The sequence below is a fragment of the Maniola jurtina genome, chromosome 11 (assembly GCF_905333055.1).
Source record: "Maniola jurtina chromosome 11, ilManJurt1.1, whole genome shotgun sequence".
Taxonomy (NCBI): domain Eukaryota; kingdom Metazoa; phylum Arthropoda; class Insecta; order Lepidoptera; family Nymphalidae; genus Maniola; species Maniola jurtina.
This window is the reverse complement of record NC_060039.1, coordinates 449,714-464,429: the sequence shown is the minus strand read 5'-3', so window position 1 is coordinate 464,429 and position 14,716 is coordinate 449,714. Positions and strand designations below refer to the sequence as shown.

Below are 14,716 nucleotides of genomic sequence, written 5' to 3'. Positions count from 1 at the left end.
TACAAGTCAAAGTTCCTTGATTCTGTAAGTGACACACTCACCGATCATCAAAATTCTAAGGTACTTCTAGCAGACCTACAAGTTTCAAATTTTGCACACAGTAAGTGTTTAGAGTATAAAGCAAGGAAAAATTTAAAAATATCTGAATTTCAGTCCCGTTTTCAAGATATACTTATTTTTAATTATTACTGCATAAGTAACTTTGTAAACCTATATAAAAAGATTGCAAACTTGCGTGATTACAAAGTTACATTTGCAGTGAATTTCGAATAACTTAAGCGCCTATCTTACTTGAAAATAGACAATAATGAACCCTACTACAAAGTAATAAAAAGGTATATTTGAAAATAGACAATAATGAACCCTATTACACAGTACTAATATGGTGTATTTGAAAATAGAAAATAATAATAGACCCTTTTACAGAGCAGGTAGGCAGTGGGAGTAGGTATGGCATACTTGAAATAGACAATAATGAACCCTATTACAAAGTACTAATATGGTACAGAATATGGTATATTTACTTCGAAAGCAACTTATACGCTACAATAGAAATATACAATAGAAAGCGTGAGTCGGAGTCGCACACAAAGGGTTCCATACCATCGCACAAAATTGAAAATTATGTACTTTTAAATGTAATTTGGTTTAAAAAATAAAAGAGACGCTTTAAAAATATCACATTTCTTGTATAGAGGCCCCCTTTATTTATTTTATTTTCATTATTTACTGTTATAGCGGCAATATAAATACACAATCTTTCAAAATTTCAATTATCTACCTTCATTCTACATTTCATGAGATACTGCCCACTGACAGACAGACGGACAGGCGGACGGCGGGAGCTTAGTAATAGGGTCCTGTTGGCACTCGTTGGATTCGGTCTTCGGAAAAAAAGCTTGTTTCTTTTCAATCAATGCTATGCATTGTTTTTACAGACTCAGTCGTTTAGAGTTATTTGTCAATTTTGCCAGATGTGATATGTCAGTAGGGTTGCCAGTTGCCACCTATTAAATATATTTTCTTTTCTTAAATATCACCCGATTTCATATAAGGATACAAAATACTAAAGGGAAAAACTCACGTTAGTAGTGAACTTAGAAAAATATAATAAGAATAAGAATAAGAATAAGAAGTGTTTATTTATTTTATTTATGATGTATTGTGATTACTTGGTAGATGGTCTTGTTTGCCAATACACAGTCAAATTTTTTATTATATTACCAAGTCCTGATGCCAATATTTATGGCCTTATGGCATAAAGCTATGTGGCTGAACTAAAAAAGCAATATTATTTTTTCTTCTTACATTATTTGATATCCCACAATAGCAAAAAAATCTTAGAGACTCCCACTACCTATTTTGGATGTTAGATTCATCAGGTCGATTTTTTTCGTATAAAAAGTAGCCTATGTCACCCGGACCATAATTACGAATCGACTGACATCTCATTTATCAAAATTGGCTCAGTAGTTTAGGCGCTACAGTGGAACACACAAATACAAACCATACAAAAACTGCTATAATCATAAATAACACTTTCGGCTTTGCAGTAGTCGGGTAAAAAGACCACTAAAGGACTTTATGTAAGAAAGTGAGACATTATCTTGAAGTGGGAAACCGAACGGCAGTTAAATTTAACTGCTACGCATTTCCCCAATTAAACTGGAACATAACTCCAAACACATAAAGTTTCAATGAACCAGTATATAAACTCACGGCGACAAAATAACTAAAGGGTCTTACATATGAAACGCGTGACGGCAAGTAAACATATTCTATTCCAAGAGCGAGCCCTGGTTATAAGACCAAGTATAATATAGGAAAATATATGGGATTAGTTTCATCATCAAAGTTAAAGACTGAAAAACCCGGTCGATTGCGTAAAAATAGCATTTTTTAGCTCTAAGTTTCAAAGAATAAAGTATCAAAAAATGAATGTATGAATTACCAAAAAGTACATTAAATCTATTAAAAATGCTTTAAAGAGCTTTTGTCTTTGTTTTTGTTTTTTTGTTATTAGTTTTTCTATTGCTAAAGGATAATTCTGTTGTACACAACCTCTCAACTAAATTGATATTGCACATTCATACTATTCCCTGCAGAAAAGTATACTAGGTACTAGACATACCTGTCAGTTTAGAGATTGTATACAGGGTAGTTAACAGAATTAGCCACATTGTTACCTAATAGTAGTTTTCATAATCAATCTTTTTATTCAACTCCAAGTTAGCCCTTAACTGCAATTCACCTGGTGGTAAGTTATAATGCAATCTAATATAGTAGCGAACTGACTTGGAAGGAATATGGCAGTTTTTATGCTTCACAAATCAAATTATGGCACGCAATTTTCCTGTCATCTTGCCCCGCAGTTCCCGCCGCTTGTCGTGTTTGTCCCGGGCTTAGGGACTCGTAAAATACAAATTAACGCGCGGTGGGCCACGACAATTAAAGCTATGGCCGATCATATCGACCATTCGATATTTTATCGCCCATAAAGCAAGGGAATGTGTCCATTCCAGATACTTGGCTACTCTTCTCTATCAATAACACGTTACGTTGTCTAACACCTCCCTTCCTGGCGCAGTGGTGAGCTATGTGCTATCATAAGAGCTCATTTAAATTTACAATCCTTAAATTGACTCAGTACCCTTGAGTACTTCGGTCACATCGCAAGGAACAACGCCAGCAATTTTGAAAAACTTATGGTCGCTGGTAAGTTCGAAGGAAAGAGACCCCGCGGACGTAGCCCGAGACGTTGGTCAGACCAAATGAAAAAGAAGCGGTCGACACACCTATCTGCGATGCAATCCACGCGGCAAGAAACAGAGAGCAATGGAGGAACATCGTAGCAAAGATTGCATCTTAGAGGAGCCATGATCCTCAAAATTAAGGGAACGACGCAGGAAGAAGAAATTGAGTCAGGTTTGAACTGGTGGCAGTGGCGGTGGCTATAGTTACGCCCCATGGGCAAAATCGAGCCGCTAAGCGATTTTTAACATTCCGGTAGGTTGCCGCGTAGAACCATGATTACTCCAATTACAACATGGGGGTAAAGTAATGTTTTACGCCACGGGCGCCGGGATAAATCCCAAGCGTAACGAGAGATTTTAGAGTAACTCCCGAGCGTAGCAAGGGTGTTGCATCTAGAATCCTGAGTGAAGCGCCATACCAAAATTATGAGCCATGTTAATTATATTCCTCTTTCCCATCCAACTAAGCGTAGCTTAGGTTTGCTCGGAGTGAACACGAGCCATGACAATAGTAAGTACAACGCGTGGGGTTTGAACCCCTGACCTTTCGGATTTCAGTCCGCTCCTTAGCCGTTGAACTATTGAGGCTTGTTAAAAGGGGTCTCTCCGTCACTCGCTCCATACACACGTAGTTCCAATTTCATTTGAATACTAAGCAACCAAAGTCCATGAAAGCAGACATATTCTAGAAACTAATGCCTGTGGTTTTCCAGATTTCCGTTAAAATATTAGGATTCAAAGTTACGCGGTCTTAAAAATTCACATAAAAATCTTTGAGCCCCTGTAATTTTATAAACTACATATTTAAAAAAAAATTAAAACATCACAGGCACAGATATTAGTTCCTAGAATATGTCTGCAAAATTTTATGGACTTCGGTTGCTTAATATTCAAATGAAGTGGGAACTACGATTGTATGGAGTAAGTGACGGAGAGAGCCCTGTTAAAGTTACATTTAAAGTTGTTATAGTTTATCTGTTTGTGCGTGGATCTAAAATACCTACTCAATTATTTCCCTAAAAGTAACCCCCCTACAGCGTCGGGGGTAAAATTGACCCGATAAACATCTCAATGCATTGTGAACAATTGTGAAGTGTATTTATTTGTTTAACAAAGATATCTTCAAGCGTATCATTTACGTATGAGACAGCTCTTATTAAGGAACACATAAGGCATATTTTAAATTTAAAAGTCAATTTCTACTGATTAGGGACTTGGAAATTATATCGATACTTTTGCACACCGACCATATTTTTACTTATACCAAATATGCAAAGCAGGGTTTTCTGCTGGCTAGTTCTATAGTGCTGGCAAAAAACTTCTTTCATGAACGGAAAGCTAGAATTAAACAAAACAGAATTTTGCTTTCTCTCACTATACCTACTTACTGCTTGTTCCAAGTTTAGACTGGATCAACTACACACATTATCTTAGTGGAATAAAACTCGTTATAGTTATAAACTCGTAATAAGTTTGTATATCATCATAAACGAACTATTGCTAATACTGTACAAAGTTACTGATTTTACTTTTGTAGGTAGTAGGTACTTATTATAAAATCTGATCTATTATTTAAAATTAGTATGGATTGCGGAAACATTTACGTAAAATTGACACTTTGATAGTCATTATCCTGTACCTAAATGGTAGCTTTTTTGAATGATTGGAGAAACCTATGAGTTTAAAATAGCTATTCAACGAGATATCACTCGCAGGCTGGCAAGATGTAATATGTGATATACAGTCGAACAGACGGACTGAACTAAACTATGAGATAAAAGAGTTCTTTGTTGAGTGACTAGATCGCGTGGTTGTTTATCGAGGATTGCAAGTTCGAAACCAACTATCAAGACACTATGCGTTACGCATATGCGGGCATCAGCTAGTAAGTAAAATATCGATAGTTTTCATTGGACACCGAGTCCCCGCGCTACGGCATACACGCGCGATAATAGGCGCCCCGCGGAGCGGCCGCGAGTCTTTTGTATGGGTAATTTCATTCCGCTCTCCCTCGCTCAGCGCCAGAGTTGCAGCTCATTACACACTCTATGCGTCGGATTTGAAGTTACATTGTCAGAAAACTGTTAACAAGCGTTATAATATTATTTGCTTTTTAAATTGTAATAAGAGGTACATTTTGTTGCTACGCTTATTCAAAATTTTGGTTTTTACTTCTCATGTTCGTAAAGCTCTAACTAGCTTATGCTCGCGACTTCGTCCGCGTGGACTACACTAATTTCAAACCACTATTTTACCCCCTTAGGGGTTTAATTTTTAAAAATCCTTTCTTAGCGAATGTCTACGTCATAATAGCTATCTGCATGCCTTTCAACCTGATCCATCCAGTAGTTTGAGCTGTGCATTAATAGACCAGTCAGATCAGTTAGCTTTTCCTTTTATATAAGTATATATTTATAAAATGTAAGTGGACTAAAACTGATCTATCAACGATAGACTCTGATATCAACTGATTACGCTCTCGTGTATAAAATTCTTGTATGGAAATGTATAGTGCCTGAGCCTCCAATGCTCCCATGCTCTGCTGATAGGGAGGTAGTAGGTACTTTATGTAAGCTACAGTAATCGGTGTCACGCAAAGGGTCTCCGACCTTAAAATTGCGCAGTGAGTGATATATTGCTCTATATATTTGGCGTTTCATTCAAAAGCCTCTGACCTTATACCTGTGCAGTGAGTGATTTATCGATGTATGGCTAGAGCACATCATATAATGATCAGAAGATGTGAAGTATGACAGTGAGCTCACCCACCAGTGGGTCGCGTATCACTGTTTCATTTTCACTTAACACTAATCCAATTATGTAGTTGATATCACAGGTAACGATTCAAAATAGATAATTTCAATAAAAACATGTTTTGGACACCACAACTAACGGTTATTAATAACTTTCCACTTATATTTTTTCAAATTAAGGGAATTTTTATGATGTCATAAATAATACTGTAGCATAACATAAAACAAAACAGATAACGCCCCAGAAATCTACTCATTAAGGGCAGGTGTATCGCTCTACGCCGCATTGTATTAACTTGTTATAATACTAATGTTTTATTTTGGCAACCATAGATTGTCAGTAGATTGGGATACAAACTTTGATAAAGAATACAATTCACAAGCGAAAGCGGGAATACTTCTGCCTAATAATATCTTTATAATTCCTATGAGAATCTATACTAATTTAAGTACCTACTTAATATTATAAAAGGTACCAATTAAAATTTATTCAAGCTCGAAATTGATAGCTTTGATGGTGTGACCATCAAATCTGTGTATTTCAAGAATAAGTGTGATCTTTGTTTGAAAAAATAATATCCACAGAACTGACAGACAGCTAGCTCCCAAAATAGTAAAAACTGTGTCAACACAAAATACGACAAACACTACGTAATTTCAAATATTTCCAAGCGACTAGTTGATTACAGTTAATTTAAGTTTAACACTGTCAAATGTTGGATTAAGGGTTGTCAGACAGTTGGTTTTACCGCTGTAAGCTTGTAGTTTGTACGCTAAGCCGTGACCCAGCGCTCCGGCGGGGGTCCGTCAGGCCCCGCGCATCAATTATACCGGCCGACTGTGCTGCCCTCTCCCGGTGTCATAGCAGACGTCAACAGGTGCCCGATGGAGATGTAATTTAATTTAAGAATCACTCGTAAAAACCAGGATCACCCGCTGGAACGAGGGACTTTGAATAAGATGTATCGAAATTTAATTATTTTGAAAGTCAAGGTGTCTGACATGGAAAATTATACTAAAGTAGGGTAGCCTGGTTTAGGAGTACGCACTTAAGGTTCAAAATATTCTAAAAAAATCAAAATGAAGTCTAGTAATCCACTAAGCATTTATTACGTCTACAATTTAAACATCTTTCATAAAATAACATAAAAAAAGGCAAAATTACGTTGTATCGCTAAAAATAATTAAATTAATCAATAATGGGAATTGCGTACTCTTACAAGTACTAGTGGGTAAGAGTACGCGTGTACGTCGATAAGAGTACGCGGGTCGTGTGTTACTTTTTTTTTACTTGCAGAGGCTGTAATAAAACTATATATTTTATATTTTATATATTTTATTATTTATATTCTATATTTTATATTTTTACATACGTATACAATTACAGAGGCGGCAAATAAAATTTCCTGGACCCTCATAGGTCGTGCATGCCTCATGCCACCATTCGGAGCATTTTGAGCATCCTATCCAGTCTTCTGCGGGGGGGTCTACATAGATTTCAGTACATCCTGGGCATCTCCAAACCTTTTTTTTTGGCATTTTCTTTGGCACTTTAAAAAGTTTTTTGGCCTTTTTAGGAAGTGATTTTAAATCTGGTTTTGGGACACTCTTTGGCACTTTCTTTGAAGCCATAGACTCCTCGAGAGCCAGTTTGTATGGAGACCCACTCAAAACATCTGACTTTGCCCTTTTGCGGTTAGATCTTGAAAGAAATTCAGCTCGTGGTAGGGGCACTACATCTTCGAGGGGTACATGAGGCGATTCCATGCTTTGGATAGAACAGGCAGGTGGTGTACGCACTCTTTCTATCTCAACCAACGGCTGAACAGACGTATAATTTGTTGAGCACGAGGGCTGCGGAGAATTGCAGGGAGCGTTATTCCCATAGTCTATATTTTGTACCAAATCATTTGTCGGTTTGGAAATGTTTGCTTCATTATATTCTGTCATTGAAGGTAGATTTTGTCCTAAGTTATCAACCGACGGGGCAATCTGTTCATCACAGGATTCTGTCAAAGGCATATTTTCTGGTAGCTCATCAGCTGATTGGGAAATCTGTGTTCCATGAGATTCTATTAGTGGCCTTTCCGTTACTGCACTAGCTAAGAAATCTTCTTCTCCAAAAATGTCCGGGTTGAAAGGTTGGATTCCGGTTATCTTGAAGCTCTGTATGGCATTTGCGGGAGTAGCTGCTCTAAGGTAAGCTGGAGTCAATATTTGTGCAATTTGATAAACGGTTATTACTCGACCAGGATGGTTACGCATCCATTTTTCACACTCTGATGCATAAAAAATCTTGAGGCTATTATAGATGCAGCGATCAAGTGGCTGAGTTTTGTGACTGCTGTGAGGTGGAATTGTCAGGGCGTGAATGTGGTTTTCTCGGAAGAAATGAACCGCGTTTAAGGTGCAGTGTGACGTGTGATTATCTAGTATTAATAATACTGGATTGTCTTTGCTAGGCTTTGCGTGGTCTTTAAAATGTGATAACCAGTCTACAAATAAAGAACTATTCATGTAACTCGAGTCTGACACCATTCCTATAGAGGAAGGTGGGGCTCCATCCAATAGCTCGGCCTTCATACGTTTTCGTGGAAATATGAAGGCTGGTGGAATAAAATTCCCTGCAGCGCTGACCGCATTCACGAGTGTCACATTGATGCCACGTTCAGCACTGGAAATCTTGTTGACGCAACGCTTCCCTTTAATAGATATCACCTTCGGAACTTTATTTGGCACTGTAGAGACTCCGGTCTCGTCCATGTTATAAATTGCATGTGGAGGGAACTTGTACGTGTCTAACAACTTCGCCAGATTTTCAAAATAGCGATTGCATTGAGGCTTATTAAAACCTATTGCACGAGCAACGCTGGTTGAGGTTGGTGCACGTAACGACAAATCTGGGTGCCGTTTCAAAAAAAGCCGAAGCCACTCCGTACCTGCCATTTTTTTTTCTTTGTTGAAGCGATGTTCTAATCCATTCCTTTCAGCAAAATTATAAGCAATTTCTCGTATTTTTTGGGAGGTTAATCCATAGAACATACTATCCACTTTTTTGATGTAGTTACACAGCTCTATTTCCATTTCATAGGAAAAGGTTTGGGAGTATCTGCCCAAGCTTGAAGCTGGAGACGATCTCCTCAGTCTCTTCCGCAAAGTGGCTTCATGCATCCCCAATGATTTAGCAACTGACCTCTTTGATTCACCTGCCTCGACGCGTGTCTTAGCATTGAGCCACTGCTCTGGAGTACAAAGACTTCTTTCGCTTTTTCTCTGACGTCTTGACATCCTGTGTAAAACATGAACAATTACCTACAAATTACATATTGCATATTATATTTTTATTTATATATTTGCAACTAATAAAAAATAAATACACTAACGAAACAAACTTAAAAATAGTCGCGTGTAAGAGTACGCGCGTACTCATATACGGTACATAACTGCGTACTCATACACACTCTAGCCGAATTGTATATGAGCTGAATTCAACGCCATCTCTCGGCATCGACCGGAATAACGCTAGCTGCATGCACTAGGCCTCGTCCTTGAAAACTCCACAGTGTACTTCATTTTTACAAAATAATTGCATTCTTGTGTCAAAATTACTTGAAAAATGTAAAAAATATATTAGATTTTAAGCAAAAATCTTCAAACTTACGTAATTTCTGTGTTTTCTTCCGGATTAGATTTTTTTTTCGCACAGCACTTCTTATCACAGTTGACATCAAAATACGACTGAAGTTAGCCCCGCATCATAAACAACTTCACGGCTTCTGGTGATGCGTACTCTTATCGGATGCGTACTCTTAGACCAGGTTACCCTACTAACTATGCCTGGAAAATATCAACTACGGTACAAAATATTTTTGCCGTTAGTCACTGAACAACAGCTATTAAATGGTAGAGACAAGGATTATCTAGGCACTAACTACTTGATCTGCTTGTGGTACCATCTTTACAAAATATGGCGGCTTTAAAACAGCCGTTCTATTTAGCGTTCATTTTAGGTGAAAGTAACGGATAAAAGATACTTCCACCTTCCATCCGAAAAAGATCTGAGCTAGGTACTCTTGTTTCGCCACTAAAGAAACACTATTTATTAAAAATATTTTTATTAGATGTTAAACATACTGCAATTTATTTTAACTTGTTATTAAAAGAAAGTGAAAATCCCAATCCCAAATAATAATATAAAAACAATTTACTGATAACAATATTAGGATTTACGGGCATAGATTTTAGAATACTATACAAAAAAAAGTGAAATTTGGTCTAGCGCATACATACTTAATTATTTGTAATCGTGGAAAGAATATTTGTTTTCTTACTATAGTAGGCAGGTATATTATTCAGGTAGGTTATTTAATTCTATAGATATCTAAATAAAATACTACTATCTATCGGTTGATATGAAACGGGATTTCCATTTTACAAACGATCCCAATGACCAAAACACATAATTAGTTTGATATCCCCCGTGTCATTATTCGCATTCCGAGATGATTTATCCGTCTCCGGCGAGCTGCGGCGGCCATAGATCGTGATTACCGCTCACAGCGTGATCGCGTTTCTCAACAAATTGAGACGTGGATGATTATTTACCCCCGATCGCCATTAGCGGGTTAGCAAGTTCAACGCGGTACACTATTAAATGATTTTTACTCGTAAGTAGTTAACAACTTAATACTCATTATTTTATTTATTTACAAGTGTAAATTAAAAATTTATAACACCCCCGACAAGTGAAGGTTACAGTAACTAGAAAAGAGCTGATTTATAACTTTGAAACGGCTGAACCGATTTTCTTGGATTATAGCTAAGAACACTCTCGATCAAACCACCTTTCAAACAAAAGAAACCAAATTAAAATCGGTTCACTAGTTTAGGAGCTACGATGCCACAGACAGATACACAGATACACACGTCAAGCTTATAACACCCCTCTTTTTGGGTCGGGGGTTAAAAACTGATGATGCTTGCAATGTTGATTGAACTCTTTAAATTTTTTCGGGATAAAAAGTAGCATCTCATAGATGTTTATCCATCTCTGAGATGCATGCTAGGTATCTCTGTTCAAAAAAAATGTAACACTATGTATACTCTAATTGATGGTCAGAATTGTTAGCCTTGTAAGATGATAATATAGTGGTGATGTGAACTTAAAACTAAAGCTAAGAGCGGTTCCAAACGCGCCCAGGTCTGAGAAGAGCCCACAACAATCTCAGCCGGATATTCTTTTATTAATTGGTTAAAAGGATTACCTTTACATATTTCTACAAATTGTGATTATTCGTAGCTTATAATATTAATGATATCGATAGTCGATACTGTGTGGAATAACTTAACAGCTTCTTTAATATTAGTACTGTATAATCTGTTATTTAATGTGTTCCAATCTCTCTTGGTAGGTACTTAATGAAACGGCATTATTACTACGAGTATTAGGTACTTGTATCTATCAGGCGTATTATCTGTGGTATTATCTAAAGATCTAGTCTTTCTTATTCGCTAATTATGTATACTTAGAAAGAATTATGTAGTTATCTTATTTTCGGTTATTATTCGATTTTCTTACGATATTCCATTACGAGTTTTGCTTCTTTGTTATTCAAAAGCTTAGTTAGTCACCAACCATTAATATTGGACCACATTTTAATTTTTAACGCTTTTTAACCCTCGACCCAAAAAGAGGGGTGTATAAGTTTGACGTGTGTAACTGTGTATCTGTCTGTGGCATCGTAGCTCCTAAACTAATGAACCGACTTTAATTTATTTTTGTTTGGAAGGTGGCTTTATCGAGAGTGTTCTTAGCTATAATCCAAGAAAATCGGTTCAGCCGTTTGAAAGTTATCGTAGCTCCTAAACTAATGAACCGACTTTAATTTATTTTTGTTTGAAAGGTGGCTTTATCGAGAGTGTTCTTAGCTATAATCCAAGAAAATCGGTTCAGCCGTTTGAAAGTTATCAGCTCTTTTCTAGTTACTGTAACCTTCACTTGTCGGGGGTGTTAAAAATTTTTAATTTACACTTGTTATTTTAGAATTTAAGTTAATCTGCCACCAGTTTAAATATTATTCTAAATAAACCATCAACAAGTTCAGCTCACATTTCAAGTGGACTAAATTTAAATATTTACAAACCCTACTCGCCAGTCATTCAACTCTTTAGGAGCTCTCATAAATAAGCTGCCAAGTTGTAAATTATATTTTACAGTTGTTTATATTCTAGTTTACAGCAACAATGGGCTAACAGAGGGCCTAGAGGTGCCACAACGGACGCGTTTTGTGGCTGATTTTAGTGCCTGTAGAGACTGTAAAATAGTGTAAGAGCTGACAGACATTTTATAAACAAAAGCTTATGAAAATAACTTTTTCTTCCTCGATTTGGTTTCAGTGTGGTCCCACTTAGGATGAACCCCATTTGCCTTCATATTCTCTCCCAATTCACCCGATCTTTGAGTTTACGGTACTAAAAATCTAGGCTCTCAGATCTACGCTCATAATATGCCTGAATATGTGACGCGATAAGATTTTCAAGACACATAACGCTTAATTTGCTATAATCCGCGGAAACGTCATGAAAATAAGCTTTTACTAATTCTATTTACTATTTAAAAAAATTAAAGAAATCAATCTCCATTAGACGAATTTTTAAGAAAAAAGACCTACGTTTATCGACTTCAAAAAAAGTAAGAAATGGCCAGAGGTTTTAAAATCGCACGCTTCATTTCAAATAGAAATCATTTCATCAAAATGGGAATTAAGAGCAAAGTACCAATACCTAGTATGCGCTTGTTTGCAATCACACCAAATAGTAGGTGATGAGTTGATGCTCGTGTCCTTAGGCTGCATCATCATTCATCAGTCATCAGTGACTGATGAATGATGATGCAGCCTAAGGTGGAGTACACCAGCCTAGATGTTTATTTGCTCTTATTTTGAAAATACCAACATTGTAGCGGTAAGTAATTACTGGCGGGGAAAATGGCGGCGTTTTAGTATGATCACTCATGATAATTTTCAGTCATCTCTTGAACTATTATTTTGAATAATTAACAATTTCAGCTGTACAAAACATAACGCCAAACATAAACTCTGTTCGTTCGTCATATGGAATACAATAAACTTGTTTTTTCTCACTTTTCTGTTCCCAAAGTTTAAAACTGCCATATATTACGCGTTCCATGGGATCTACATGGGTTCTATGGTTTTATGATGCCCCTGAATGGTCAGCATTATACAAAAGAAAGTCGCTACAATATGGGCCCTAATTTGTTTTGGTTGTAGCTTTGTTTCCTAGATTTATTGTGTTGATTCCCGCTTGTTTCCAGCCCGCGGGGGATGGAATTAGAAATTTTGTTTTGTTATATCAAGACAAGATTTTTGGACAGAAATGACGCATTAGGAGATAAATGTGAGTCGAGGACACCTATTGTGTTTTCAAATGTTATCTTGAAACTAATAAAATAGATCGTTAATTTAATTAAATTGCTGACTGCACTCACTTAGGTATTTAAGTAATTAATGACAATCACCATCATCATCAATCAATAAACGTCCACGGCTGGTCTTTTGTTGGGATTTCCATACGCCACGCTGTTGCGCCGCCTGAATCCAGCGGCTCCCAGAGATTCGTTTGATGTCATCTGTCCACAGTGACATAGTGAAGGTCTGAACGCTGCGTTTTCTGGTGCGAGGCAGCCATTCTGGCACCTTGGGACCCTGGGGTGATATACCCCCATAATGATTATGTATTTATAATGTAGAAAACTCATACAAAACAATAAGCTACCAAAAATCTTGGCCCTTTGGTGAAGGAATCAGTGAGATCCAGGCTCAAAAGTTTGGTAACCCCCTGGTCTAAGGAAGGCCTATAACTCCTCGAAAGCCGTTGGTAAGTACTAGTTAAGTATATAGGTCCCTAAATAAAGCCATAAAGATAAAGTTTAATAATTTAAACGATAGATTATTTCGCCCGTGATTCATGGGCGGAATCAATTCACTTTACGACTTGACAGGACGTTAAAAATTTAATGGCGCCCGTAGAATTACTGACGTTATCTTTATAACACTTGCGTTTTGGAAATACGTGATCGGTGTTGTGCCTTAACCTAAACCCGCCTAGGAGCTAGAAGTTTTTAAAATTTAATGGGCTACCTGGCTGACTTGGTTATTAAGATCCGGTCAAGTCTGAGTCGGACTCGCACACGAAAATATCTTGTAGGTGGTACGGAATACCACCTACAAGATATTTTAACATTTTTATGTGCAACACTGCAAGTTAATGACAAGAGCGCCATCTACATAATTATAATATGTGAGTTAGTAAATTATTTATTTTCGTGGACACATTTTTTTTGTGATGTTCGGATTTTTTTCTTTATTTTTGTGGTAAAATACCTACCTACCTGCCAAATTTCATGATTCTAGGTCAGACAGAAAGACAGACAGACAAAAAAGAGATCCTATAAAGGTTCCGTTTTCGTACGTTGTTCGTAGTTGAGGTCTACGAAACCCTAAAAATACCTAAGTATGAAATACTTAATTATTTTTTCTTCGTTATGTTCATATTTTTATAAGAAGGTAATCAATACTAATTATTGACTAATCGTACTTTTTTTTTAATTTACTCTATGGCTCTAATAAACTTTCTTATTCCGGGAACGAGGCAACGATCGTGTGCCATTCAGCCACACAGTGGGTGCTGGCTACACGCGTCTAGACAAAGATAAATAAGCATTAGAGCCATTCAGGGGACATTCACGCCACTGTGTGGACAATGTACCCGCAACAATGTACTTAAAATAATGAGACTTTAGCCTGTTGCTACATACAGGATGTTTTTTACCCGCGTAAATTCATGTCTTTGAAATCCTGTATGAACTCTTTAATCTCCCGACATCAAAAGTAACTTCTAGTAGTAGGTATCCTTGCAAAAACGTCGATCAGTTGCTCTGTTACGGCGTGATTATTTAAAGACAAACTAACAAAGAAACACATTTTAGGATTTATAATACTTATTAGCTTAAATAATTTTCTCTCATTTATTTATTATTCTTATACATATTACCTTATTTTTAGAAATAATTACAAAAATAATATAACAGAAAATATAATAACATAAAAACAGACAACTAAAGTAACGGATTAGCTTAAATTATTATTATCTTAACTAGTCAAGTAGTATTGCCAACTAAGCAGGCCATGT

General features: G+C 36.7%; 1 protein-coding gene across 2 annotated transcripts; it reads right to left on the bottom strand.

Annotated features, from left to right (window-relative positions):
* Window positions 1-6,533: 6,533 nt before the first annotated feature.
* Window positions 6,534-9,327, bottom strand: LOC123869306. Of its 2 annotated transcripts, none has more exons than XM_045912170.1 (2): window positions 6,886-9,327; window positions 6,534-6,796 (listed from the first exon to the last, which is right to left on the bottom strand). In XM_045912170.1, exons 1-2 carry the CDS (start codon window positions 8,792-8,794, stop codon window positions 6,783-6,785), a joined length of 1,923 nt encoding a protein of 640 aa, XP_045768126.1. In that variant the 5' UTR covers window positions 8,795-9,327; the 3' UTR covers window positions 6,534-6,782. The 2 variants fall into 2 exon arrangements, with proteins under 2 accessions (XP_045768126.1, XP_045768127.1); XM_045912171.1 differs by having other exon boundaries at window positions 6,534-8,795; window positions 9,168-9,327.
* Window positions 9,328-14,716: the final 5,389 nt, after the last annotated feature.